Source organism: Phasianus colchicus, chromosome 32, assembly GCF_987193195.1.
Source record: "Phasianus colchicus chromosome 32, bPhaCol1.hap1.1, whole genome shotgun sequence".
Classification (NCBI taxonomy): Eukaryota; Metazoa; Chordata; class Aves; order Galliformes; family Phasianidae; genus Phasianus; species Phasianus colchicus.
In genome coordinates, this window is record NC_143467.1 from 1,285,862 (window position 1) to 1,313,102 (window position 27,241).

The 27,241-nt window shown below is 55.1% G+C and overlaps 3 protein-coding genes and 1 long non-coding RNA gene across 7 annotated transcripts; all 4 read left to right on the forward strand.

Moving 5' to 3' along the window:
• Nucleotides 1-1,260: 1,260 nt before the first annotated feature.
• On the forward strand, nucleotides 1,261-7,115 carry LOC149914020 (uncharacterized). Of its 4 annotated transcripts, none has more exons than XM_090128144.1 (5): nucleotides 1,261-1,747; nucleotides 4,856-4,930; nucleotides 5,415-5,501; nucleotides 5,745-5,810; nucleotides 5,909-7,115. In XM_090128144.1, the coding sequence occupies exons 2-5, from the start codon at nucleotides 4,924-4,926 to the stop codon at nucleotides 7,105-7,107; spliced, it is 1,359 nt and encodes a 452-aa protein (XP_089984270.1). In that variant the 5' UTR covers nucleotides 1,261-1,747; nucleotides 4,856-4,923; the 3' UTR covers nucleotides 7,108-7,115. The 4 variants fall into 4 exon arrangements, with proteins under 4 accessions (XP_089984270.1, XP_089984269.1, XP_089984272.1 ...); XM_090128143.1 differs by lacking the exon at nucleotides 1,261-1,747 and adding an exon at nucleotides 4,196-4,282; XM_090128145.1 differs by lacking the exon at nucleotides 1,261-1,747 and adding an exon at nucleotides 4,466-4,580.
• Nucleotides 7,116-7,669: 554 nt separating this feature from the next.
• LOC149914021 (uncharacterized) lies at nucleotides 7,670-10,811 on the forward strand. The gene is made up of 3 exons (XR_016460770.1): nucleotides 7,670-8,481; nucleotides 8,816-8,892; nucleotides 9,016-10,811. It is a non-coding gene; the product is annotated as an uncharacterized LOC149914021 (long non-coding RNA).
• Nucleotides 10,812-11,017: 206 nt separating this feature from the next.
• On the forward strand, nucleotides 11,018-15,161 carry LOC149914022 (coiled-coil domain-containing protein 81-like). Its single transcript, XM_090128049.1, has 8 exons — nucleotides 11,018-11,132; nucleotides 11,293-11,354; nucleotides 11,789-11,942; nucleotides 12,120-12,397; nucleotides 12,583-12,668; nucleotides 13,307-13,398; nucleotides 13,937-14,033; nucleotides 14,345-15,161. The coding sequence occupies exons 1-8, from the start codon at nucleotides 11,018-11,020 to the stop codon at nucleotides 14,568-14,570; spliced, it is 1,110 nt and encodes a 369-aa protein (XP_089984175.1). The 3' UTR covers nucleotides 14,571-15,161.
• A 1,553-nt stretch (nucleotides 15,162-16,714) lies between these two features.
• Nucleotides 16,715-19,132, forward strand: LOC149914023 (uncharacterized). The gene is made up of 2 exons (XM_090128050.1): nucleotides 16,715-16,797; nucleotides 18,580-19,132. Exons 1-2 carry the CDS (start codon nucleotides 16,715-16,717, stop codon nucleotides 19,130-19,132), a joined length of 636 nt encoding a protein of 211 aa, XP_089984176.1.
• The last annotated feature ends 8,109 nt before the right edge of the window (nucleotides 19,133-27,241 follow it).

The window sequence follows — 27,241 nt, forward strand, 5'->3', positions numbered from 1 at the left end:
ATCTTGCTGGGCAAGATGGGCGTCCAGGGGGCGGTGGGGGGCTATGGGAAGAGGTTCCATGATCAGAGCAGATTCACCGCCAGCTCCGTGTGGGGGAACATCAACCCCACTGAGCTGTGGCTGTGTCCCATAGCTGCCCCATAGCAGCCCCAGAGCCATCCTAGAGCATCCCAGAACAGCCCCATCACTGCCCACGGCCTGTGGCCAGCAGCAGTTCCACCCCCAGCGGTGTGTTGGCTAAAGGCAGCTCCCAGGTGTGGCTCTGCTCCATAGCTGCTCCAAAGTGCTCCTTTGGGGTCCTCCCATAGGTGTCCTTTAGCCGTCCCACAAGTTTGTAGGGCTTCTCCCCATCCCAGCAGATCCCTCCAGTGCCCATGGGGAGTGCGAGGAACGCTCTCATCACTGCTGTTCCACCTGGCACAGCTCGGTGCAGCAGCAAAGCTCATCTGTTGTTGCTATGGCATGACTGCACTCTCCCTCCTCGTGGTGAGGGACAAAAGGCGCAGCTGCTCACTGAGCTCCTTCTGCTCCTGTTGCTCTCCTCCCGTGGCAGTCCCTGCTCTCCTGTTCCCTCTTGGCTGGGGACTGCAGGCTCACAGTCTATGCCACGCATCCGCTTTGCTGTTTCTCCAGATGAGGTCACACGGTGTCAGGTCACAGCATGATGGGGGCAGGCAGGGTCAGGGAGTCCCAGGGTCGTGTGGGGGTATGGTTCACACAGGGCTGTGGCTCACGTGCAGCCATGGGATCACGCACATACAGGGTTATGTGGTCATCTTGGGTTATGGCTCCGGTGGGGTCGTGGCTCAGGGCCTCACCTTTGGGCCACAGGGACCCCCGGTTCCCTCTCAGGAAGAAATAAAACCACTCCAACAGCACCCCACACCCCCCCCCAACCCCCTTCTAACTCCAACCACTCCCCGCATTCTCCTGCACCCCCACTGTCCCCAGACCTTCCCATATCCCAGTGTCCCACCTGCAGCCGTCATCTTGTTTTCACCAGAGCAGCATTCTGCTCCTGCAGGTTGTGTTGCCATATCCATCCCAGGTGCCTGTATCCCCCCCCCCCCCCCCACCACAGAGCCCCATAGCTCCTCAAGGACCTCCTCAGACCTGGTGCACCTCCCCCACAGCCAGCCGAGGACCTCACAGAGACCCACAGTCTCCATCAACACCCCCTGTCCCTGCTCTGGGCTCCCCCAGAACCCAGCTATTTTTTCCTGCTGTCCTCCCTTACCCCCTCGGCTCACGCTTGGGATCTCACAGACTCCCACAGTCCCTGACAGGACCCCCATCACCGTCCCAGGACCCCCATAGCTCACCCAGGGCTCTGGTGCTGAGCCCAGCGTCCTCAGTGAGCGGTGCTGCAGTGCTGCACCCTGAGCCCTTGTGCAGTGCTGCAGATCCCAGGGCAGTGGGCACTGCTCTGCAGTCACCGCCCGGCCCAGGAGCGCCATCCCTGCGCTGTCTGTGAAAGTCTTGTCTTGGCTCCTGGCACAACTTCCATCTGCAGAGCACATGAGGAGCGTCCCTCAGGCTGCGTCTCCGGGTTAACCCTGCAGCGTCCAAACGAGGAATCCCGCAGCAACCCGCATCTCAGGATGGGCTGCAGCTGTGCCCCAGTGCCTTCATTAAAGAGAGGAGAATGAAGGAGCGTAACGGGGCATCTTTCCTCCTGACATTTCCCATCCTCTGCACGTTGGCTGTGCCATGTGAGTGGCGTTTGGTTACAGAGCAGTGAGTGCAGGTATGTGTGCATACAGGGTGTGCAGAGATTGTAGAATCCTAGAATGGCCAGGGTTTTTACTTTTCCATGTGTGTGTGCGTGCATGGCTGTGTGCAAGGCTGCCGCTGCGCTCGTGTCTTCATGCATGTTGATGTGCAAAGGGGTGAATTTGCACACGTGTGCATGAACACAGTTGTGTGCATCCAGGTCTTTGCACAAGGCCGTGTGGTTTTGCACACATTTGCATGCACGTGGATGGAGTGTGCACACAGGGCTGTGCAAGGATGTGCTTACACGTGCGTGTGAATGCACAGGTATGTGTGCGGGGAAGTCCTTGCACGTGGGTGTGTGGTTCTGCACACGAATGTGCACACAGATGTGTGTGCAGGGGAGCAGCGGAGGTTCCTGGAAGAGGCGGAACTCACAGGAGAGTGCTGGAGAGCACAGGGCCGGGAAGCAGAGTTCTGCAGCTCTGCGCTCTGCACAACAGCCTGCAGGATGGCCTGGAGCGCTGATAGGAGCAGGATAGAATCACAGAATCACACAGAATGGCCCAGGTTGGAATGGACTCTAAGCATCATCTTTAACACCTTCCCACCACAGGCAGGGCCACCAACCTCCCCATTTCATACCAGACCAGGCTGCCCAGGGCCCCATCCAACCTGGCCTTGAACACCTCCAGGGATGGATGGGGCATCCACAGCCTCTCTGGGCAGCTGTTCCAGCACCTCACCACTCTCATAGTAAAGAATTTCTCCCTGACATCCAAGCTAAATCTTCCCTGCCTCAGCTTCAAACCATTTCCCCTTGTCCTGCTGTTCTTTACCCTTTCAAAGAGTTGACTTCCCTCCTGTTTGTAGGCTCCCTTTAGGTCCCGAAAGGCTGCCATTCGCTCACCCCACAGCCTTCTTTTCTCCAAGTGGAACAAGCCCAGCTCCCTTAGCCTGTCTTTGTAGGGGAGGTGCTGCAGCATTCTGATCATCTTTGTGGCACTCCTCTGCACCTTCTCAACATCTCTCTGCCTTCCTTGTATTGAGGGCCCTAGACCTGGACACAGTACTTCAGAGGGGGAGTACATGCTGCCTCAGCTTCTACATGTGGGTGTCTGGGGGAGGATGCACCGAGATGGGGACCGGGGCTAAGGGAGCCAGGGGCCACGTGCTGCTCTGCTTTGGCCCCGTGGGGCTTCTGTGTCCCTCAGGGCCTCAGCTCGGTGGCAGGAGGTGCTCTGTGTCCCCCCCAGTGGTTCGCCCGCAACCCCCGCAGTCCCTCTTTCTGACCTCCAGGGTCACACCCTCCTCTGTGGTCCCCTTCCCATCTGACTACTGGAACACCCTCCCAACTCCAGTTCCCCCATTCTCATCCCTGCAGTCCTCCTCCACCCCCCACCTCACTGCCCCCTTCTCAGTTCCCTCCCCATTCCCCATTCTGACCCCCAGGGTGCCTTTCCTCCTCCCCTTCCCCCGACCCACCCCTCCTAGTCCCCCATTCTGATGCTCCTCCTCCCCTCCTTCCTCCCTCTCCCCCCCAGCGTACTCCCTGAATCCCCCATCCAGAATCACACAATCACACAATCACCAGGTTGAAATCACCAATAGCTCTCACTAATCCGCGTCCCTCAACACAACGTCTCAATGTTCCTTGAACACCTCCAGGGTTGGTGACTCCACCACTCCCAGTGCAGCCCATTCCAGCACCCGACCACTCTGTTGCAGCAGTAATATTTCCTAACGTCCAGCCTGAATCTGCCCTGGTGCAACTTGAGGCCATTCCCTCCCTTAAAGCCCAGCCCCAGCCAGAGAGGCTGGCACGAGTCCTGGGCCTAAACCTGAAGCCACAACACAAGAAGCCAGCACCAGCTTCGGGCCTGAAGCCACAGCCTGAGAGGCTGGTGCCGGCCCTGAAGTCTGAAGCTCCAGCCAGAGAGCCCAGCACCAGCCCTGGGGCCCAAAGCCAGAGGCAGAGGCCGGCACCGGCCCTGGGGCACACAGATGTGCCTTCCTGTTGGTTTCTACTGATTGCTATAGGACTCCACTGACCACTCTGAGGCCATACTGGTCCTCGCTGGTTTTTACTTAGCCATACTGGACTTTTCTGGTCCATACTGCTGTGCACTCCTCCCAGTTCCCACTAGTTCCTCTGGGACTCCACTGACCACTACGAGGCCATACTGAGTTTTTACTGGGCGGCACAAGAGTCATCTTCACTTCTCTGTTGCTTTACTTCAATTAACCCCCCTTCAATTACCCCCATTCAGCCCACTGGGCGGCCCTGGTGTTGGTTTCCTAAAATGTGGGTCTAGGAGGTGACCACTCCCTTTGCCTGTGATGAAAGCACAGAAGTGATGCGGGCACTCGCTGAGGTCACAGTCGTTGCCAGGCTGGGAGCGTTTGTGCCACAGCTGGTGAGCAGAGCTGGTGCACTCGTGAGCGTGCTGCACGCGGAGACTGAGCTCTGTGCTTTTCTTGAGAGAGATCACCCTGTGAGAGCCCACTGGAAGCACCGCTGCGGCGTGTGTGTGAGCTGGGCACAGCTCAGGCTGAGCAGGCTGACCAGGTGAGCTGGGTTGGGTGCTGGCTGGTTGCCGGGAGGTGTCTCAGCAGAAAAGCTGGGCTGGGGAGGATTTCCCAGCTCACACAGTGCCCTTCTGGCTGTACCCACAGGAAATGGGCTCTTGTTGAGATTCCATCCCACGATTCGGTGAGGATGATGAAACGTCATTCCTCCCCTGGAAAACTGCTGCCGAGCCCCCACCTTCGTGTCAGACCTTTCCAAGGAAGCAGAGCGCAGGCTCCATAGAGTGCAACTTGTGGCTCACTGCTCCATGGATTGCTTGGTGTGCCATACCCAGCAGGTGTTTCCCCAAACCACGCTGCAGTCACGGCAGAGAGCCAGCTGCTCAGCTGTGGCCGTGGACGATCAGCACAGCTGTGGGGGAAAAGGGGACCTGGGGGCACTTGCTGACAGAAGCCATGGCAGTCAGACACAAGCTGGAGCTAGTGATGGGCAGCTGTTGCAGCCAGCTGATGTCCAAGCATTGCCCTCCTCCAGAGGCTACATTGCATGGCAGAAGAAAGCTGGGAAAACGCTTCTTCCTCATGATTTTTCACTTGTTCATACTTTGTGTAGGGTTCCTGTCCAAAAGGAGAACTCAGGAATCAAGGCAGCTGAAGACTGCAGTTGCAGTGCTGTAGGCGATGTCAAGTAAGCATCCGTTTGGAGTGCAGGAAGGGGCAGTGAGAAGAGTTTGTGTCAGTTTGTGTTTGGGCTATCAAAGTAGCATCTTTCTGTTTTTGGGGGAGACGTGGTCTTACTGGACAATACTTCTCTGCCTGCTGGTGTCTGTGAAATCAACATACGGTCTGTTGTTGTAGGGACAAAACCAGTGCATCTGTGGAATGGTGCGGGGCAAGGGGGGAAACGGAAAGCCTCCGCAGGGAAGAAGCTCTTGTGAGCTGCGGTGTGGGTACCTGCCTCTAAACAGGGCTGCGTGCAGGGCTGTGTGTGATGGAGGAGAGAGGAAAGGACACTGCAGTTCTGTGCTGACTGCAGAAGTGGCACAAGGCTGCAGCAGCAGAATGGCCAACTGACAAAACTGCTCTTGAAGACCAGAAGTTTGTGGTTGGCAGTGCTCCAATCTTCCTCCAAAGAGATGCTCTTCATGTCTGTCTTGTCTCTTTGCTGTCAGAAGCTGATGCAAGTGGCCTTCCTCTGAAGCGCAGCCAGGTGGAAAGCCAGGGCAGGAGCACGGAGTGTGGCACAGCACCCAAGAGAGGTGCGGACACACAACAGGCATCGGGGTTTGGTGCACTGTCTTTCTCGTTAGGCTTTCTGCCTGTTCTTTCCTGGGACTGTTCTCATTGCGTGTTGCTTGGGGTCTTAATCCCTGGGATTTACAGTTACCTTTCCTGTCCTGATTTATAATGGGAAGCCGATGTTCGTCCTAGATCCCGTTCTGTGAACATGGTCCGGGAGAGCTGGCATTCACTCTTTGGGATTTTTTTGCTTTTCCCTGCAGTGGCGACCAGCTCAGATGTGCCGGAGGACATCACGGACATCCAGGGTTTGCTGTCTTGGATCGATGGTGAGTTTGGGGGCTGCAGAGCTGCAGGTGCGTGTTTGCGCAGAGCGGGTGTGGGAAGGCTATCATCGCCATTGTTGGGGATGTTCTTGCATTTTCAGACGTGGCAAGAGCTGTTGAGGTCCCCCATGAGAACCCCAGCAGCCCTGCCCCAGGATGCTTCATGGCTGAGCTCCCTGACAACCCCAGGGACAGCAGAGAGCTCAGCACACAGGCTGCCTCCGGGACGCCCGCCGACCCCTTCTGGGGGCTCCCACCATCCCCCGGGTTCCTGCCTGAGCTGCACTGTGGGTTGTCGCAGCTGCGCCCCATCACGGCACCTGCGAGTGCCCGGCTCAGTCCACAGCCGACCGCCTTGGCTGTCACCACGCCTCCCTCAGCCCAAAGCGCACAGCCCACCGAGGAGGTGCAGCAAAGGGAGCCGCAGGTGGGTGAGGCTCACTCGCCCCCGTCACCGGGCTCTGTCCCCAGCCGGGTGGCAGAAAAGAAGAAGAGGGGCAGCACCAAGCGGGCCAAGCGCCCTGCGCCTGCCGGCACCCCCCAGAAACGGGAGAGCTCCCAGCAGGAGCAGCCCACCACCAGCGCTCCAGCCAAGAAAAGGAAGCTGCCGCCGCGCAGGGAAAGAACAGAGAGAAAAGGCCGCAAAGGCCCGTGCCAAGCGGAGCTGTCTGGAGCCAGCGCAGGAGCCAGCAGCAGCGGGCAAGCGGGCACTGCCAGCGAGCTGCGCGTGCACTTGTGTAAATCCATCCAGGTCGTGCACCCGCTGGGGCAGAGGGTGACTGTGGTGGGCCCGGCGCGCCAGCCACCCTCCGTGCAGCCCCAACCCTCAGCCAGCACCGGCCCTGCTGCCCTCCGGCCCCAGCACAGCGGCACAGACCAGGCAGCGCCGGCATCTCCAGGCAGCACGGGGCAAGAGGGGGGCACTGCCGAGAAGACGGCGCCGAGCTGCCTGCGCCCGTCCCCGCAGAGGAGCTCACCGCTGCGGAGGGACCCACCATCACCACCACCACCACCACCACCACCACCACCAGCAGTGCTGCACCAGCAGCAGCCTCGGCTGCAGCGCCCCGGGGACTTTGTGCCCTGCGTGGGGCCACGGGCGGGCGGCAGTGCGGTACCCATAGTGATGGAGGAGTCGCTGCCCATCACAGCCGAGCAGCGGCCCGAGCGGGAGCGCATGAAGAAGCTGGCCCAGGAGGAGCGGCAGCGGGCGGCCCAGCAGATGAAGATCGGCCCCGTGCAGTTCCTGGTGCAGCGGGAGATAGACATGGCCATAGCCGACCAGTATGGCTACCCGTAACCCTGCGCTCCTCGCTGGCCCCACAGCACCAGGCAGCAGTGGCAGCGTTCCAGAGGCACCGCCAGCGGCCCCATCCCTCCTTTCCAGAACCAAGCTGTCCTCCGGAGTCATCGTGGCAGTGGGATGGGACGTCATCTGGCAATGAACTCTTGTGGGATGGGAATTTTAGGGTTATCGTCCTTACTGTTACTCCTTGTTTTCTATGTTACGTTATTAAAAGCTTTGTGCTCCCTTTGCTGTGTCCCTCTGCCTGCAGTCATTTGTGCTGTGTCACAGCCCCCCTGCTCCCCATACCCGCCTCTGGGGCAGGATGGGGCACCACAGATGGCCGTGTCCCTCAGCTGCCACCACCAGCCCCAGCGTTCCTCTCTCCCTGCACTCCTTTGTGCAGCAGGATGCAGAGGGTGTTTCACACAGCTCGCCTGTGCTGCCCAGTACCATGCATTGCTGTGGGGATGGGCAGCAGGCACGGGCGGATGGAGGGGAATTGCCCTGGCTCACTGTGCCAGAAGAGACTCCGGCAGGGGCATTTCCCATGGAGGGAATATATAGCAGCGGAAAGGCCAATTGAAGAAACTACGCTTGAGGACCAGAAGTTTGTGGCTGACTGTGCTGAACTCTTCCTCCAAGGAGATGCTCTTCATGTCTTCCTTGTTTTCTTTCTGTCAGAAGCTGATGCCAGTGGCCTTCCTCTGAAGCGCAGCCATGCGGAAAGGCAGAGGGGGAGCACCGAGTGTGACATGGCACCCAAGAGAGGTCCAGGCACACAACAGGCATCGGGGTTTGGTGCACCGTCTTTCTAGTTAGGCTTTCTGTCTGTCCCTTGCTGGGACTGTTTTTGTCGTGTGTTGGCTGTGGTCATAATCACATTAGCATTCCTGTACTGATTAGAAATGTGAACCACGGTTCACCCGAGATCCTAAGATCCATGACCGTGAACACTCCAGATGAGATGTCCTAGCATTGTGGCCCATTTTGCAGACTGAAAGTAGCGTTGGGCTCTTGCTAAATCTTGTTGCTTCTCCTTTCTTAACAGAGATTGGTGCTCAGCCAAATGGCAATATCTCTGTGAAAGTGGTGCAGCAGGTGCGTTCTGAGAGAGCTTGTCACCAAACAGCAGCTGAAGCTCCTCTCCAGGCTGGAGGGCTTCCTAGAAGAGCAGGTCCAGCACAGGGGGAAGACCTTCCCCTGCCGTGTGCCCCCGCTCCGTCTCCAAGGCCCAGGCTGGATGTAAACGCAAGGGCTTGGAAGAAGGGAGACCAACAGCAGCGCAACTGCCAGCCAAAAAGAGAGCGAGGGGTCAGAGCGGAGACAGCGTGCCGGCTCCAGCAGCACAGCCTGGGCCTGCCGCAGCGCGGAGCTCCAGGCGAAGAGGTGAGCAGGTGCTGTGGTACCGCCGTGCTGAGCTGCTTCCCTTTTCAAGCACCCCGAGTTTGCTTAGGGTTTGCTTTGCTTTTTCCTTCTCTGTACAGGGGCAATGGGTTGAAGGCTACAAAGTCCAAGGGCAGTGAGGTGCCAGAATGCGCAACCCCGCCTCTTTCCGTTAGCTCCATGGTGGTGGTCTGCACGTCCCATGGAAATGTCATTCACTGAGAGGCTTCCTAGTCCAACTCCCTTTGTCTTTTTTCTGCCATCTGCTTTTACGGTACCCATGTTTCTGCAGTTTTGCTGTCGACAAAACAAATTCATCTTTTCTCTTGCCTTACAGCAAGAAGACAGCGACGAAAAGAGAGGAGCGTGGAACTGAAGAAGGCTTCTCAGAGAGCTGCTGCTGCACGAGCAGAGGTGAGTCCTTGGTGAGCACAGACACGGCTCCTGTTGTTCCCAGGGCCTCCGTCTGTCGGACACGGAAGAGATTTCCCGAGGGAAGTGGTGTCCTCTTCCTACACTCGCCTTGTTTCTTTCCAGTCCTCCGCAGTGAACAGCCTTGTGGAGATGATGCAGAAGCTGCAGCTGAAGGACCGAGAGGAGGAGCGTCAGAAGGCAGCGGCTGCCTTCCAATCAGACAATGGCTCCCATTTCACCGCAGAGGTGTAGGAGAATGGGCCAGAGAGGAAGGCATTCGTTGGATCTTTCACATCCCCTGCTACAGCCAAGCTAGTGGCATTGTGGAATGATCCAACGTCCTCCTTCAGAAATTCCTGAGACTGGAAGAACCCCATTGGACCACCAGCACCTCTGAGGCAGTCAGAAGAATTAACGATTGCTGGGGAATTAATGGCTGTCCTCGATTTAATGCCTTCTGTCCCAAGGCCCTACCACTCTTGCCCGTCACTCTCGATCCAGATGCAGATAAGCCAGGGAAGCCCTCTTATCTCCCTGGCCAGCCTGTGTTGGTTGACTTGCCTAGTGTGGGGCCAGTCCCCCTGACCCTAACGGAATAATAAATATGCTTGCAAGGCTAACGATGTCCAGGAACAGGAATATAAAATTAACACTCGCTGGATTATTCCCTCATTTTAACCGTATTAACAAAGCTCAAAAGGGCAAGCCGATGTCTGTTTTATTTTACAGAAGACTCCTGAGGGACCGTGACTGAACACAGGGAGGCCGACAGCTGACTTTAATCATTGGTGCTTTGGTGATTAGTCTTGCAACGTTTGACCAAAATGTCATTTTTGTTATTTTGCTGGATAGTATGTGTTGCAACTCCTGTCACAGTTGGTCATCTTCCCCAAAACTTCAGGGATGAGAAGGGGTGGGATATAAAAAACCCTTTTTCTTCCAACTGGCTGAGCAAATAGCAAATGTCTATAGGCTGAGTAACTGTTGGGTCTGCGGAGGACCCATGGGACTTGAAACCTGACCCTGGGTTTCAACTCCTATCGCCCCTAAATGGCTGGCAAGCAGCTACAGCAGAATCAACCGCGCTACCCGCTGGGAAGAATCCATCTCCATGGCCAATGCAAAATGCCACTGTGGGGATTTTTTGTCTGAATCGTACTCAGCCAGGTGGTATCTACGTTGGGACAAGCAATTGCACTTGGGTTTATCGTAAAATGGGTTTTGAAAAGGGACCTCGAGCAGGAAGCCCCACTGTGCATCAATGGGGGTGGTACATACAATCAGCTGGGACTGGGACAAGGGTTCTCTCACTCCTAGTCCTCCGCCAACAACACCCTGTTGACTGAAGCTGGAGGTATGAGATGCTCCTGGAGGCCTGACGCCTCCAGGGAGCTTGGAGGTGAAAGTGGAGCAGGAATGAGAGTGATACTGGTCATGGCTGGAACTGCAATGTGGCAGGGTGTCCTTTTGGACCTCTCACCGCCACATACTTTCAAGCTCATAAACTGGCTGATGAATGGGATGGACCCTTTGATCAGTAGCACTAAAGGGACCTGATTGGATTTGTGGCCATTGTGCACACAAAGAACTGCCAGCAAATTGTGGATGTGGCTCTGGGCAGCCTGGTCTGGTGGTTGGCGACCCTGCAAGGGTGGAAACGAGATGATCTTTGAGGTCCTTTTCAACCCAGGCCAGCCATTCTATGGTTCTGTGATGATTCTGTGAAATACATCCATCACACGTGCCAATGGCCAAGGGGTTTTGGAGGAGTCTGCAGGAACGGTTGGTCCTGGTCTCTTCTCCCAGAAGCCATACCTTCAGCCTCCTGCTACCAAAACCTTGGCATAAACCCAACCGACCCTGTTTCTTTGTGTGTGCTTCCTGTCCTTTGGATTCTGTATGAGAATAATGTCGATGCTTTGGCTGTTGCTGGGCAGTTCTTCCACTCAGCCAAGGCGTCGTCAGCTCTTCAGACTGCCTTGCCAGTGAGGAGCTGGGGAGGCACGAGGAGCTGGGAGGGGACAGAACCAGGACTGCCGACCCAGAAGGGCCAAAGCAATATTCCACACCACATGGCACCAGGCTGAACAGTAGAACGGGGCTCATGAACTGGCTGGGCTCCGGCATGGCTGTTGCCAACAGGGAGCATCGTGCTGGTGTGAAGCAGACCGAGATGAAATTCTGGGAGGATGGCCCCGCCACACAGCGGGGCTACAGAATGCCAGAGGTCACCGCCAAAGGTACGCGGGCCCACAGCCGGCACGGGGACTGTCTCAGGGCTGCCTCCGTGTGGGGCTGGGGACAGGGACGACATTTTCCATCTGCCACCTCCCTCCTGCCCTGAGCCAGCAGGAGAAGCAGCAGAAGCAGAGCGTGACCTGCTTTTCCTTTGCCCTGCAGAGCAAGTTGCTGTCTGGGATGCGGTGGCCGTCTATGTCCAAGAGCAGCTCCTGCTGCGCAAGGTGGGTCGGCGCCTTCTTCCCACTTGTCTGCTTGCAGGGGTGGGGAGTCCCCTCGCCTTGGGCCACAGAACGCAATGACTCTTCCCCTCCACGGAAAGCAGGCTATTCACCCCCAAAATGCCTCTCGGGTACCAGTGGGCCTCCCGCATGCGTGGTATGGCTGCACCAAGTGTGCTGGGGCTGCTCACAAGCTCTGCAAGCTTCTGGATTCCACGAGGCTGCTTCTGCCCTGACTGCTGTGCCGCGTTTTTGGAGGGCGAAGGGAGGGGGAGGAGCGGGCAGCTCCTTCCCAAAGCTCTCCCAACGCCCTGCCTGAGCTTCCGAACAGTGGGAGAGGGCACAGCAGGACCCAAAGCACCGTCCGTGGACGGGGCAACCTTCAGCTCTTCCTCCAGCCTTCACACTTCAGCCCTTCCCTTCTCTTCCACGTGCAGGGAGTCCGAATTCCCACCCTCGGTTCCTTCAGCATTGCCTCCGAGCGGATCGAGGCTGAGGATGGAACCATGACTCTTCAGTGGCCTGCGTTTCACCTGGCCAGGAACCTTGCGGGCATCCGTAACCTCGCGGATAACAAGGATTACCTGCCAGGTACGAGGAGGCTTAAACCCCTTCTTGCTGCACAGACAGGACGAATGGAGCCATCCATTGCAAAAGCAAACCTCACCCTCCCTGCATGGAGTCCGTGCAAATATGGGGCTGTCCTGGGTGGTGACTGCAAGAAGCAGCACTTGGGAAGCAGCCGTGGAAGAGCCGCCGCATGACAAACTCTGCCGTGTGATTTTCCAGGCCATAAGGAGGTGGAGGCCCTCAAATACTCTCAGGTGGCCGCGGCCGCATCTGTGAGCCGGCAGACTGCGAAGGCCTGCATATTCGGCACCACGTCCCTCGTCTCCCACTGCCTGAAGAAGGGGGAGAACATCGCCTTTGTCCTGAAGGACATCGGAGTGCTCCTCATCGAGGGAACGAGAGTCCACGTCAAGTTCTACTACGACTTCCTGGAGAGGATCAGCGGGAAGGAGAACCTAGAGAAAGTTGTTTTCAAGGTGAGCTGTAGGTTTCTCCGTGGCCTGGGCAGTCCCACGAGCCCAGAGCTGCCTGCACATGGCTCACCAGGCGCTGGCTGGCTGCTTGGGCCGTGCGAGAGCTGTGCTGCCGTCAGCTCCTCGTGTCCCCAGTGCCTCAGCCGTGACGAGGACGTCCCGCATCCTCCCCTGCTCCTCCCCTGCAGGTCCCCTGGCTGCTGAACATGCTGGTGTCCCGGATGGCAGCTGTAGCCTCGCTGACCTCCTCAGGCCGAGTCATCGTCTTTCCCAGGTGAGGATGTTTGTGGCTGCAGCCCCTGCTTCCCCACTTGCCTACGGCATCCTTCCACCCCCCCGTATTCCTTCTCTCTCATGCCGTTTTATACCACTTCTTACTTTCGGGTAGAGCTTGAGTCTCCCAAGTCAAATATACCTTTGTCCTGCAGAGTGTACTTGAAAACATGTAAGGTGGAAAGCCTTGGCTCAGGGTGGGCCAGGAAAACAGGGTAGCTTATCTGCTCCAATAGCGTCATCAAGTCCCCATCCTTGCAGGGCGGTCATGGAATGTGGCCACGCGAATCCACCCTGCTCCACACTCCATGCTTTCTTAGAGGCAGCGTGCCAGGCTCCCCTGGTGCTCGCTAACACCTCAGGTCACAGGTCACGGTGCTTAGGGAACTCAGGGAAGGCTGACCTTCTCTCGAGAGGTACATCTGGTGGAAGAGATGAAGGGATGTAGGTGACATTTTCACCCCATCGTGGCCGGGTGACTCCGTTTCCCAGGACAGTCCTTGGTTCTGGGGCTCAGTCGATCCTGGGGAAGGATGGCCTTCAGGCGATGTGAGAATCTGCCTGTGAGCAGGGTGATCCCAGCCAGCAGAAAGGGCCGCCGGAGCCCTGGCTCACACCGCGTCTTCTCCTTTTGTACAGGTTTAAACGGGAGTTTGCGCCCAAACCACCGCCCGGGAAACCCTGCAAGGCCTCAAAAGTCCCTTTGCTACGTCTTGGCCGGGGGAAGGAAGGTAAAGCAGCTGCCAGTCCCTCTCTATACCACACGCAACCAACACGTGATGGCAAAATCCCCATCCCACCATCACCCAAAGGCTCTGACTTGTGAAACCATTTGCACCTTGTGAAACCATTCGCACCAGCTCAGCACTGCCTCTCCTCCCGACCACACGTCGTCCTCATCAAATCTGAGATGCTGGCTGCCACGTTCCCACAAGTGCTCCCATCCCAGGGGATGGCAAGAGCACGGGGGGTCCTCGGCCCTGTCCTTTCCCCCAGGAAATGAGCCCCCAAAAGACACTGTCACCGCACAGGCGCCACCCAGCTCCTCTTTCCCAAAGCAAAGCCCTTAATGCAGTCCCAAAACAGAGCTGCAGCCTGGGGAGGAGGAGCTGGGCACGAGGCACGGAGGGCACAGAGGGAGACTGCATCTGCAAGGGGAGCAGAGCAGCCCTCTTGGGTGCTTTGAGACACTGAGCACCCCTGCGTGTCACCGGGCCAGCAGGTCCACAGTCAGTCTCCTCTGACGAGATCTGTCCTTCTCAATTGCAGGGAAATTTCCTGAACTGCATCCCCTCCCCAGCTGGATCCACATCACCTCTGTAGTGGAGTCTGAGGAGGGAACAAGCGAGGACAAGAGGAAGGCAAGGTGAGACTGCAGGCTCAGGCTACAGATCTGCACGCTGTGTTTCCCCACCCCGACAAGAGCCCATTCCCCAACGCCAGGCAGGCACTGTTCAGGGCACGTGAATGCAGCAGTGGAGGGGTGGGATGGGGCTGCTGGGAGCCCCCAGCTCACAGGGCTGGCCCCTCTCCAGCCCTCAGGAAAGCACCAGCGCAACCCGAGAGCTATGTGTAGGGAAGGCTGCGTTGCAGCCAGGGGTCCTGGCTCGGGGTTGCAGGATACGGCCCCAAAGCCATCCCCCACTCAGGCAGACCTCTCCCACTCTGTCCTTTCAGTCAGCTGCCAGCGATCCCGGGGGCATCTTCTGCCCAAGAGGAGCCCCAGGAAGAGAAGGGAACGTGCTCCACCGTAAGAAAAGGAGCAAAGATGCACAAGAGGACTGGATCTCTGCAGACTCTGCCACCAATCAAAGTGGAGCTCCCCAGGCGGGGGATGTCCTGTCCAGTCCTGCCCACGCTGAGCAGGGCGTGGGGTGCCCAGGAGGAGCAGAGCCCCACCTGAGGCTGACAGACAGGTTTGCAATTCCTGTCTGTGCCATTCCTGGGTGCCTGCCTGAACCCTTCTTTGTTGGTGGCTGAAAGTTTGCTTTCTCAGGCACTTCTTGCAGTAAGACGCTGACTTCTGCAGGAGATGAGAAGTGTCCGTGTGGCAGCAACCAACATCCATTTGTGGACAATTTTACCTTTCAAAGCATTTCTTGGGAGCTGTTTGCCTTCAGAAGAGGGCTCAGGAGTGTTTACTGGCAGAATATCTGGCCTGTGACCAGAAACTCCAGCTTGGTATGGGAGAAGTGGGGAAGGACACCATCGTATCTCATGAAGACCGGGATGCAGGTGGGCACCTCCCTGCTCCATCTGATCTGCTGGCAAGGCCCGGGAGGTGGGAACAAAGGAGTTTCTGCTGAGATCCTAAGGCCAGAAGCTGCCACTCCAAGGAAGGCTGACTCAACCACTTTTGGACTTAGAAATAAGTTTGTGCAGTCGTCAACCAAACAGCAACCCTTCAAGACCCACCACTGAAGATCAACATCTGGAGATCAACATCTGAACCATCTTTTCTATCGCCCGTCTTCCCTTCCCCATCTCCCCAGATGACCAGCGTTTGCAATAAACTGGACGGGCTAACATCTACCCTTTGTGTATTAATCTCACCGTCAGGTATACATAGATTAGCAGCTCCTCTCGCTCTGATAATAGCAGCGAGACAGTGCCATCTCCTTGAAGAGAAGCAGAGGGACGATGGGGACTCTTCCAAGACCCCTTGGCTCTGACAGATGGGGTGGCTACGTTCCTTGGAGCCCTGGGACCCCGAGTTCCTCATTTTCCAATGCGGTGCTCTCTTCCGGTGACACGCAGAGCATAGCAAAGCCCACGGTTTTGCAGCAGCTGAAAGGTGTAGCTAAGTGTGAGGCCAGAGAGGACTTTTTCCTTCCAGCTCGCTGCTCCTTTAGATCCCTGGTGGGAAGACAAGGGCTTTTGGGGAGGTGCTGGCATAGCTTAGGAGCAAAACACTGCAGCTGGGCGACTTGTAGGGAAGGGATAAAGAGAGGCAGAGAAATGGCTGCCTCCCCTCAGCGTTCTGACCTCAAACCATCCCCAGGGTCTGCATCCGGGAGAAGAACCGCCCTATTTTTTGAGAAGAGTTTCTCTTCTTGTACGGAAACCCATTGGCTGTTGGACCACACGGAAAGAGATGGAAGAAAATGCAAGAAAGGTCTTGCAGAAAGCGGTCCTTTGCTCCGTTCCCATCATCGGTGCACTGAACAAGATCCATCAGCCTTACAGGGATGCTCTTCTCCCTGAAACGCAGGCTCCAAGTGAAACAATTGCAATTTCTCATTTACGAAGCAAAAGAGAAGCCAAAAACCCGCAAAGTAGTTCCAAAGCAGGTGAGTGCTGCGCACACACACGCTGGGTGCAGAGGGGGTAGCCCCTCCTAGCTTGCACACCACAAAGTGGCAGCTTAAGGATATTTTTGGAGACAAGTTATACATACGCAAGAAGAGGAGGGGATAATTACATTGGTTCCAACAACTAGGCGTAGAGTATTCTGATATTACAATTAGAATGGGAGGGGACATCACAACTGTTTCCAAGAAGTTATTATCATATCATCCGCCCCAATTGCTGAGTTACTGTGACTTGCAGTGGAATTCCGAAGTCGCAGTCTGAACCAATACATGAGCATGAGTGCCTGGTGCCAGAGAGAGACAAGGCTGCATTCCTCAGCTCACCCCCCCTCGACATCCCTCCCTGTTTTCCTCTGTTTTCCTCTGTTCATTCTACACCCTCGTGCCTTGTTCATAATTAAGTGAAATGCCGTTCTGAAACAATTCCATAGAAACCTGTTCCACATCACTCGTCATCCTCAGTCCCACACCTAAACGTTTCCTGAACACCTCCAGGGAACCTGACTCCAGTCTCTCCCTGGGCACTCTGTCAGTCTGTCCCACTGCCCAACCACTCTTTTGGAGGAGTTTTTCCTAACGTCCAGCCTGCAAGAACTCTCGCTGCTTTCTTGCATTTCTTCACAAAGCTGTTTCAAAATCTTCATCTGGGAGGGAGCACGTGAACCTAAGGAGATTCCATAAGGTCAAGTGTAGGGTGTTGCACCTGGGTCGGGGCAATCCCAGGTATATGTCCAGAATGGGAGAAGAACTCATTGAGGGCAGCCCTGCTGAGAAGAACTTAGGCGTGCTGGCGGACAAAAAACCTCACCTGAGCCAGCAGTGAGAGCTGGGCTTGTTCAGTCTGGAGAAGAGAATAGTCTGGGGACACCTGATGTGACCTTCCAGTAATTAAATGGGAACTTATGAGCAGGAGGGAAGTCAGCTCTTAACACGGGGAGAGAGCAACAGAGCGAAGGGGAAGAGTTTTAAGCAAAAAGAGCAGAGATTTAAGTTAGGTATCAGAGAGAAATTTATCAGTGAGAGGGTGATGAGGTGCTGGAACAGCTGCCCAGAGAGGCTGTGGATCCCCATCCATCCCTGGAGGTGTTCAAGGCCAGGCTGGATGGGGCCCTGGGCAGCCTGGTCTGGTATGAAATGGGGAGGTTGGTGGCCCTGCGTGTGGCAGGGGGGGTGGAGATTCGTGATCCTCGAGGTCCCTTCCAACCCTGGCCATTCTGTGATCCCATGATTCTGATTGTAAGGTTCTCCTGGAGTTGGGATGCTAACAAACAGAATTGATGGGACCAGTGTACAAACTGCATGCAGAGCACGCAACACAGCAGGCGCCGAGTGAGGTGCATGACCCTATCCTGTCTTTCCTGCTGGTACAGGTCATGCCTTCAGGATGTCAACTGGCAGGAAGCTTTTCTAGAAGAACAATCATAGGAAAACAGGTTGGAAAAGGAAGTGACGAAGAGACTCACAGATGTCCAGAGGACTTTTTCTGTATAGGAAGCTTCCCCGTTGGAGGAAGTAAGGCCTCCTACTTATTCCCGTGGAAACTACAACAGATACAAAGAGCCCAGTAACAGTGTTTGATAGAGCCCTTGCTTCAGGACCAGCATGGCAACATTGGTCAGAGTGTGAGCCAGCGTGGGGCTCTTCGCCTTGGAAGAGTGGGAAGGACCTGGGGCAGATCCAACAGAGGTTTGCAACAGGATTGTTTGGGGCTAGGGGTAAGCAAGCAGAGAGGCCTGGGCTTAGGCCTGGTGAAGCAGAAGCTCACATGAGTGCAATTGTAGCCCACGACACTGCGGTGGGAAGCAGGCTTGGTGCCTACATCCTGCAGGGAAACAGGTGCAGACTGCATGGGGCAGTGTAGGACAGCACGTGGTGGAGATGGCTGAGGGGCTGGCAACGCTGAAGGCCCTGACAGAGCCAAGGTCTTTGTCCAGCAGGCTGTGGGTGGTGTCTGTGCTACAGAGAACTGTGAGGGGACACGCTGTCCTCGTGGCACTGGGCTCTCGTGGCCTCCTTGTGCCCCGTGCAAAGGCTCCCACCGCCCCAGGAATAGTCTCGATCCTGCATAGGGGACAGGATCTCCCTTCCAACGGCCCAGGTATCAGGGCTTGGCCTTTCTGCCTCATAAGACAAAGGATGCTGTTCTCAGCATCACAGCCACCAGCACAGTGCCTTTGTCTCCCTGTAATCATGTCCCCAGTGCCTCAGCCGTGAGAGGATGTCCCACATCCTCCCCGTTTCAGAAGGATAAGGAGCTTGCTGGTGAAGGAGAGATCCAAGGCCAGGTGAGGCTGGAGGCTCTGGGCTGGGATGTGCATGGGGGTGACCCAACGAGAGCCCGTTCCCTAGCCCCAAAGGGTCACTGTTGGTGGCCGCCCAACAGTGCTGAACGCAGCACCCACCGTGCTGGGATGGGGATGCCAGGAGCCCCCCGTCTCACAGGGCTGGCCCCTCTCCGCATCTCAGGAGAGCCACGGGGCAGCCGCTGAGCTGTCTGTGGGCAGGGCTGCGTTGCAGCCAAGGCTCCTGGCTCAGGCTTGCAGCATGTGGCCCCAAAGCCATCAGCCACTCACGCGGACCACTCCCGCTCTGTCCTTTCAGTCCGCTGCCACCCATCCGGAGGGCGTCTGAAGCCCAAGAGCAGCCGGTGACCTGCGAGCTGCAGGGGGAAGCAGGCACATCAAGCCAACAAGACCTGCACCGAGCACCGGGAACCAAACACGTGCGCTTCCTTGATGAAGTGCAGGAAGCAGGAAAAGCCCATCGTGAGCGTGCGGTGCGAAAACTGCAGACAGCCAAGGCCTCACCCCATCACATCACCTTCAGGCCAACCACGCCTTTCAGAAGCGAGTCGAGAAGATCTTCCTCGAGGGCTGAGTCTACGGAGCCTCAAGGCCGACCATCCAGGCTCCCACTGGCTTGCGACTCAGTGAAACTTCTCAGGCAGAGGGCAAGGAAGATCAGACCGGTGCTGGACGCACTGAAGCAGATGGCAGCATCACCACTTTGTGGTGGGTCCAGCCTGCCTGAGGAGTCTTCCCTTAACCGCTCTGGATTGCTGCCACCCATAAGAGAAGAAACGGGGTCTCCCACGTGTCAGCCTCCAAAGACCAAAGCCCCACTCCGCAGGAAGGGCACACCCTACCCACACTGATGCGGGCACGGGGTGCCCAGGACAGACAGAGCAACAATGGAGGCTGCAACACAGATGTGTCAATCCCATCTGCATCATATCTACTCCTAAACCAGGCTGCCCAGGGCCCCGTCCAACCTGGCCTTGAACACCTCCAGGGACGGGGCATCCACAACTGACATCTCTGGGCATCCGCTTCCAGCATCTCTCCACTCTCTCTGGAAAGAACAAGCCAATCTGACATCCTCAACTCAAAACCGCTTCCCCTTGGCCTGACAGTAGCTACACTATCACAGAGTTGACTCCCCTCCTGTTTGTAGGCTCCCTTTACGTAACGGAAGGCTGCAATGAGGTCACCCCGCTGCCTTCCCTTCCCCAGGCCAAACAAGGAGATCTAGGGTGAAATGTAGAGGGGCAAAACTGTCAATAAAGCCTTACCATGGCCTATCCCTTAAAAATCTCCAGAACGCCTGTGACAGTGTCATTGCGTCTTTTGACGCCAGCTCTTGTGCTGGTGGAGGGAGAAGGAATTGTGAGAGGGCATCAGAGCGTCTCACGGTGCTTTACTTGATGCCAAAGGAAATCCAGCGTCTCTTTTGTCTTATCTGGGCCACAAGCTTATCGGCTTTTGACCCGGCAGGGCCCCCCAGGCCGGCTGGGAGTCTTCTGGCCCCCCGACTGGCCTGCCAGCTTTTAACCTGGCAGGGCCATCTGGGCCAGCCAGCTGGCCTTTGGTCTGGTCGGGCCCTTCCGACCACCTAGCCAGTTTATAACAAGGATTCCGGATCTTCCCCAGGGCCGAGTCCACCCTGTACACGGAATCCCAGGGCAGACCATGCAGGCTGAATCTTCCGGCTTCCGAATCACTGAAGCTTTTCAGGCAGAGGGCTAAGGGGATTCGGCCTGGCAGGGCCCACCCAGCCAGCTGGCTTTAGGCCTGGCAGGGCCCCACAGGCCAGCCTGGTGGGTTCTGGCCTGGCAGGGCATCCTGGTCAGCTGGAAGTCTTCTGGCCTGGCAATGCTACCTGGGTCAGTTGGCAGGACGGCTTTTGGCCAGGCGGGGCTTACCCCATTTTGGCTGGCCAACCGCATTGACCCGGTCTGCCAGGATGCTTCTGGCCAGGCAGGATTACCCAGGCCAGCCGATCAACTGTCTTTTAACCCTGCTGGCCCCCCCCGCCCGGCCAGCAGGCGTTTAACCTGGCAGGTACCCCCAGGTTGGCTGGCATGCTCAGGGCCTAGCAGGGCTATCTGGGTCAGTTGGCTTGCCAGCTTTTGGCCTGGCACGGCTTCCTCGGCCGGCTGGCCAGCCAGCTATTGGCCTGGCAGGGTGTCTGGCTGGCCAGCCGTCTTTTTTCCTGGTTGTGTCCCCACGGTTGGCCACCTATTGGCCTGGCCGGGGCTCCCAGGGCTGCAAAACGTGTGAGCTTCCCTGGTGAAGACCAGGGAGCAGAAAAATCCCACTGTGAGGGTGCTGCACCCAAATTGCAGAAAGCCAAGGCCTCACACCCTCGGGTCACCTTGAGGCAGACAACAGCTTTCATAAATGAGTCAAGAAGATCTTCCTCAAGGGCTGAGTCCTGCCTGTCTACGGAGCCTCAAGGCCGACCATCCCGGCTCCCACTTCTGGCATGCCACTCAGCGAAACTTCTCAGGCAAAGGGTAAGGAAGATCAGGCCAGTGCTGGATGCACTGAAGCAGATGGCAGCATCACCACTTTGTGGGGAAACCAGCCTGCCTGAGGAGACTTGCATCACCCGCTCTGGATTGCTGCCACCGATAAGAGAAGAAACGGGGTCTGCCAAGTGTCAGCCTCTGAAGACCAAAGCCCCTGACCACAGGGAGGACACATCCTACCCACGCCTTGGTCCAGCTTTTGACCTGGCCGGCCAGCTTTTGGCCTGGCAGGGTCTCAAGGGCCAGCCCGTTTTAAACCTCACAGGGCCCCCCCGGCCAGCCGGTTGGCCGGCTTTGGGCCTGGCAGCATCTGCTGGGCTGGCTGGCCAGCCTTTGGCCCGGCACGGCCCTCTCAAGCCGCTGGCCTGCTTTTGGCCTGGCTGGGACCCTGGCTGGCCAGCTTTTGGCCTGGTACGTTCCCCCAGCCGGCCGGGATACCACGGCCAACCTGCCAGCTTTCTGCAAGCAGGGCCTGACAGGCCAGCTGGCTTTTGGCTTGGCAGGGCCCCCTGGCCGGCCAGGAGTCTTATGGCCTGGCAGGGCAACCCGAGTCAGTCAGCTTGCCAGCTTTTGGCCTGGCAGGGTTCCCCATTTTGGCTGGCCAGCCAGCTTTTGGCCTGGCAGGGCCCCTTTGGCTGGCTTGGAGAGGTCTGGAAGTGCAGAGCTCCATGGGCCAGCCGGCCGGCCACCTTTCGCCTGGCAGTGCTCCCCTGAACGGCCAGCCGGCTTTCGGCCTGGCCCAACTGGCCGGCCAGGAGGCTTCAGGCCTCGGAAGGCTTCCCCAGCCAGTCAGCCAGCTTTACCAATGATTCCGGATCTCCCTCAAGGGCTGAGTGCAGCCGCTCCACGCAGCCCCAAGGCAGACCAGCCAGGGCTGCCACATCTGCCTTGTGGATCACTCAAACTCCTCAGGCAGAGGACTAAGAAGAAAAGATCACATCAGCCCAGCCCAAGCTGCCAATGTAGGTCCCCCTCCCCAGCCAACTGCTCTTTCATCTTCATGAGCCCTTGTTCTGCTGGGGAGGACAGGTGGAAGCAATTCACCTGTCTGGCAAAGGGGTGGAGCCTGGTGCCACCCCTCCCTAACCTCATTTCAGGGCTGGCTGCCCCCTGTAAGGGCTCTCTGCATGGAGGTGTGTTCTTTGTTGTGTTGTGTGTGCCTGGTCTTCAGAATGGGTTCAGCAGTGTTGTCTTTGTGTTCTGGATTGAGTTCTTTTCCTTTTGGGGGTAATACCTTCTGAAAGGGCACTGCAGTTGAGAAATCAGTTAGGTTTGGCAGTGGAAATGCTGTGTTGGAGGGACTGTTGGTGCCGTGAGCTGACAGCACAAGCCTTGTATTGGCAACTGTTTTCTGTGACATGGATTAATTGTAGCTCATTTTAGGGGAGAAGCCTGGGATTTGATTGAATCGTATTGAGGAAGGGGGGAGGGGAGAGCCTCTGTGGGTAAGGAGGTGTTGTGAGCTGCAGTGCTGTAGCACTGTCTGTCTGCCTAGGCTTTCTGTTTGTTCTTTCGTGGGACTTTTGTCTCTTTCCCTCTTCTACTCTTACCTGAAGATCGCTGTGCTGATGACTGCCGGTGTTGTTGTGTAGGCTAAAATAGTTAAAGCAAACTGGGGCTGGAAGTGCAGCAGGCAGCTCCGTGCTGTTTAATGACTATGTGAGTAAATAAATGCATTGCTGATTCTTCCTAAAGATGCCATAAATGAAGAGGGTATGTTTTATTATTGTTCTTAATTTTATGCTGCTGGAGTTGGTAATAACCTGAAGAGTCTGGGAACCTCTGGGTGGAATAGTTTGTTGTTGTGTTTAGCTTGCTGGCTGTTGTTGGAGAGCGAATTCACACAAGGAGCCAAGTAGAAAGGACTGTGTACTGCTGGTCCCTGCACTGTCATGATCCCTCTTGCTTGGAGCTGCTGTGAACCAATGAGGGAGTCTGACTTTGAAGTAAACGAAGTCATATACCTCTAAGAAAGTATAAGCGGGGAATGTTTAAAAAGAAAAGGTTATTTAAGAGGATTTCAGTGATGTAAGTCTTGCTGGAGGCCATGAATGACAGGAGTTCCTGAGAGGTCAGTAGTGGGTCCTGTTCTAATATCTTCCCTCAGGATCTGGATAGCGGGGCAGAGTGAACCCTCAGGAGGTGCCAGCTGTCCCAAAAGTGGGGGCAGTGACTGACTGAGCAGAGGCCATGCAGCCATCCAGAGTGCACTCAGCAGGCTGTGAGGTGGCTGACACAGGATCACGGAATCGTAGAACTGTAGGGGCTGGAAAGAACCTCTGGAGATCGCCTAGTCCAACCCCCCTGCTAAAACAGGATCCCTCCAGGGGTAACTTCATTATAGAGAGTCTCATGGAGTTCCTTGAGAAGTGCAGAGTCCTGCATCTGGGGCGAAACCAGCCCAGGCACCAGTGTATGCTGGTGGCACTCGGCTGGAGAGCAGCTCTGCAGGAAAGAGCCTGGGGCTCCTGGTGGACACCAAGTGGAACGTGAGCTAGCACTGTGTCCTTGCCGCTAAGAAGGCTGATGGCTTCCTGGCTGCATTAGGCAGAATATTGCCTGTGAGTGCTGGGAAGTGATTCTTCCCCTATGCTCAGTGTTGGTGAGTCTGCACCTGAAGCACTGGGTCCAATTCTGACTCCCCCATATAACCGACAAGTGAACGAAGAAGAAAGACTCCAAAACAGGGCTACCAAGGTGATGAAAGCCCTGGAGCACCCCTTGTAGGAGGCAAGGCTGAGAGAGCTGGGATGTCTCCGTGTGGAATGTCTATAGAGGCCTGAAGAGAGCGTGCAGAGAGGTCAGAGACAGGCTCATTTGGGTGGTGCCCAGTGCCAGGACAAGAGGCAGTAGGCACAACCTGGAACACAGGTTCTGTCTGACCAGCAGGAAGCACTTTTGTGCTGTGCAGATGTCAGAGCAGTGGCAAAGGCTGCCTGGAGAGGTTGTGGGGTGGATCTGTGGGGATCTCCAAAAGCAGTCTGGCCGTGGTCCCAGGAACCCTGCCCTGAGTCTACTGAGCACAAGGATCCAGAGGTGTCTCCAACCTCAACCATTCTGTGATTCACTTATTTTTATTGAGTACTCCAAAACCCATATGTTTGTTGGCAGAGTTGGTTTTCACAGCCGTGTTTAAAGCTTTGTGTCTCTATGTGGTCAGCTCTTTAGAAACCAGTTGTACTATTTCAAATTCACTCATCCTCGAGCTTTCAAAGATAAGCACCTGGAGCCCTTTTCTTTCCGGACTGCTGAAATATCCTGGGGAGTCTGCAGGGAGAGGAAGGGAAGGAAGAAAAATGCCACAAGTAACAAAAAAAGAAAGAAGAAAGAAAAGAAAAACACCTGTGGAAGACACAGGTAAAGGAATCTGTCAAGTTACCTAGCTCAAATTTTCATTGAGAAGGAAATAAATACTGGGAATAATTTCAGTTTATTTTCTTAGCTTCTATTTGTGCAAAAAGGGAATCCAAGCGTGCATTTGGTTTGCCTGTGCGCTGGAAGCTCTGTTGCTGCTTTTTTGCTTCCAACATAACCTCTGTTCATGTTTCTGGTTGCCCTTCAGAACCTGCTGTGCATAAGTAAAACAGAGCCAGCACGTTGGATTCAGTCTCTAACCAAAGAGGCCTTAAGCTGACCAGAAGCAGCAGTGGAGGCATTTCATGGTGAGTAGGCACAGAAGTACAATTCTGTGCCCAGGTGTTAAGGGCACGTAACAACTTTTCAGAAGTTACATACCTTGAGTGTGAATGAAGAGCTTTTCCCTGCTTCTGGATTTTGCTGCGTGATTCAGGAACTTGTGTCTGATGGCAAACTCCTGCATGTTAGATTCCATGGTCGTTAGGTACCGTGTCTGTTTGCCAGGTACTGTACTCTCCTTCAAATCCCTCTCTAAAACCCACGTCTGTCAGAAAGCTCTAGAAGTAAACTAATTGAAATGCTACTGTGAAATAATCCTGCTCCTGATTAAACAGAGGCAGGAAATTCTTGTATCAGTACGATACTGCAGCATTTTAAGCCCGGCTGTCCATCATCTCAGCTTCGCTGGGCTCTTGAGTGGAATTCAGAACTACAGTGCACAAATCTTAGGTGCCTTTCAGATCCCTAGGGCAGCTGTGGTCCAGACGTGATCTCTAGTACCAACTAATGGAAATGTAGTTGAGTATTTCAGAAGTGAATGTCTCTTTATTAATATCAGTCAATTAATATAATGTGTGTTACATTTAGCTTCATCACTTTTGTACTTATTTGACGTATAGAAGATGAATGCTTCTATTTATTTTCTCACAGTCTCTCAGCTCTCAAACTGCTATTGTAAACTTTAATCCATTTGGCAGAGCAGCGAGCAGAGCAGGCAAGTGTTGAGATTGGGCATCAAGGTAGCAACAAAAGCCAAGAGCATCAAGGAGAAGGAAGTGAGGAGAAGGTAAGTGAAAGGCAGAGAAGGTGATGGTAGGCTAAGGCAGGGTAGGAGCAAGGGAGGTGAGGGTAAGGGAGAAAAGAGGGGAGGGGATGGGAGAAGAGGAAAAGGTCGGAGACGGGAATAAAGGAAAACCTATGATTTTAAAAAAAAAAAAAAAGAAAGGAAAAAAATGAGAAAAAAAATTAAAACAGAAAAGAAAAAAGGAAAAAGAGAAAAGAGAAAAGGGAAAAAAAAAAGAAGAATATATGAAAAAAGGCAAAAAGGAAAACCGAATAAAGGAAAGAGACAAAAGGTAAAGAGAAAAGAAGAAAAAAGTCAAGTAAAAAGTAAAGAATACCACCTAAGAAAAGAATGGGTGGCAACAAGTAGAGAGAGAGCAATGCATGGCACTGCAAAGGAAAGCAAGGTGAGAGTAGCAGCAAAAGCCAAGAGAGTCAAGAAGTCAGTGAAGAGCAGGAAAGGTAAGCTGGGGCTTGGAAGGGTATTGGGTGGGAAGGGTTGTTAAAAAAAAAAAAAATAAATAATAATGAAAAAAGCGTTAAGTGAAGAAAGAAATGAGCTCAATAATAACAATTAAAAACAGTGGATTGCAACAAATACAGGGCAGGCAAATATGGAAGCTTACTGTGTAGCAGTTACCTGAGGCCCCTGACTGATGAGTGATCCTGGGATGGAAGAAGGAGTTTTGCCAGTTTGATGGGGGCTGATAGTTGTAGCTGTAGTCACAAATAACTGGTTCTGTAGTGAGAGCTGAGCCTGGCAGTTCATCTTGTTGGTGCCAAGACTTGTTTTGCAAGCAGGTTTTCCACGTTGGCTCTGCATGACGCTTTGGATGAGCGGGTATGGAGTGGAAGAAACCCTGCAGAGCCAGGTGAGAACCAAAGCAGGAGAGAGGAAAAGTGCCCTTTGCAGCAGGGACGCCGTGCTGGCTCTGCCCATCGCTTCCAGTGCCACCGTGGTCCTTCTCTGTCCAAGCACGTGAGCCAAGCACGTGGCCTGGTGCGTGTCCCTCCCTTCTTCCTTGCTCTCCATCCCTCCCCTTATCCATCCCTTCACTTCTGTCCACCTCTCCATCCTCTTCTCCATCCATCCTCTTCTCCATCCATCCTCTTCTCCATCCATCCTCTTCTCCATCCATCCTCTTCTCCGTCCATCCTTTCACCTCTCTTCTCCATCCCACTCTCCTCTCCCCCATCCTAGGTGGGCCTCCAACCCCTACATGCCCCACTCCAACCCTTCCATCTCCCCATCGCCCATTCCCCCCCATTCCCTCCCCGCCATCTCCTCCTCCTCTGGCTTTAACACAAACTGGGAAAAACAAGGTTGTACCCCCAGAAGTTACCGAGATCTTAAATGCTAAATTACTTAGGAGTGTGGCTATCAGGGATGCCTGGCAGAGCCAAAATGCAGCCCCAAAGGAAGTGAAGTTAAAAGCAGGAGCCAGCCCAGTCAGCGTAAAGCAGTGCCCTCTGAGGATACGAGACTGTAGAAGGATAGAAATCATAAATAACTTTTGGAGTTTGGATTGCTAATTGAATGTGAGTCCAAACACAGCACCCCAATCTTCCGATGAAAAACTGGACGGCAAGAGCTGCAGTTTGGTACAAGACTTGAGGGCAAGTGATAGGACTGCTGAATGTATGCACCCAGCGGTAGCAAATCCATACACTTCATTAACCAACTTATGAATGAGGAGGTGGAGTTTCCCTTCTGGATTTGAAGGATGCCTTTTTATTATTTTATTTTTGCCTGCTTTGACCAAATGCAACCTAAAACCATTTGCCTTGGAAGAGGAGAACCCCAATACGGGGAGAAAAGAGCCAGTTAACCTGGACAGTGTTAGCCAGGGCTGTGAGAACAGCCCAGTGATCTGTGAGAACTGGTCAACTCGTGAGCCTGAGACTTGGGTGCCTCCATCCCAGGGTGGAACCTTACTGCATTTTGTGGATGCCACAGCAACAGAAGAGGACTGTGTGCATGGACTGTGAATTTGCTCCATTTCTTGGTGTAAACGATTATCAAGCTTCTCACCA

Coding starts and splice junctions, on each gene's coding strand:
- LOC149914023 (XM_090128050.1), top strand. CDS start 16,715: ATGGGAGAAGAACTCATTGAGGGCAGCCCTGCTGAGAAGAACTTAGGC. Junction 16,798..18,579: donor AAACCTCACCTGAGCCAGCA/GTGAGAGCTGGG, acceptor CTGTCCTTTCAG/TCCGCTGCCACCCATCCGGA.
- LOC149914022 (XM_090128049.1), top strand. CDS start 11,018: ATGGCTGTTGCCAACAGGGAGCATCGTGCTGGTGTGAAGCAGACCGAG. Junction 11,355..11,788: donor AGCAGCTCCTGCTGCGCAAG/GTGGGTCGGCGC, acceptor TTCCACGTGCAG/GGAGTCCGAATTCCCACCCT. Junction 14,034..14,344: donor GAGGACAAGAGGAAGGCAAG/GTGAGACTGCAG, acceptor CTGTCCTTTCAG/TCAGCTGCCAGCGATCCCGG.
- LOC149914020 (XM_090128144.1), top strand. Junction 5,502..5,744: donor TGGCACAGCACCCAAGAGAG/GTGCGGACACAC, acceptor TTTTCCCTGCAG/TGGCGACCAGCTCAGATGTG. Junction 5,811..5,908: donor TTTGCTGTCTTGGATCGATG/GTGAGTTTGGGG, acceptor TTGCATTTTCAG/ACGTGGCAAGAGCTGTTGAG.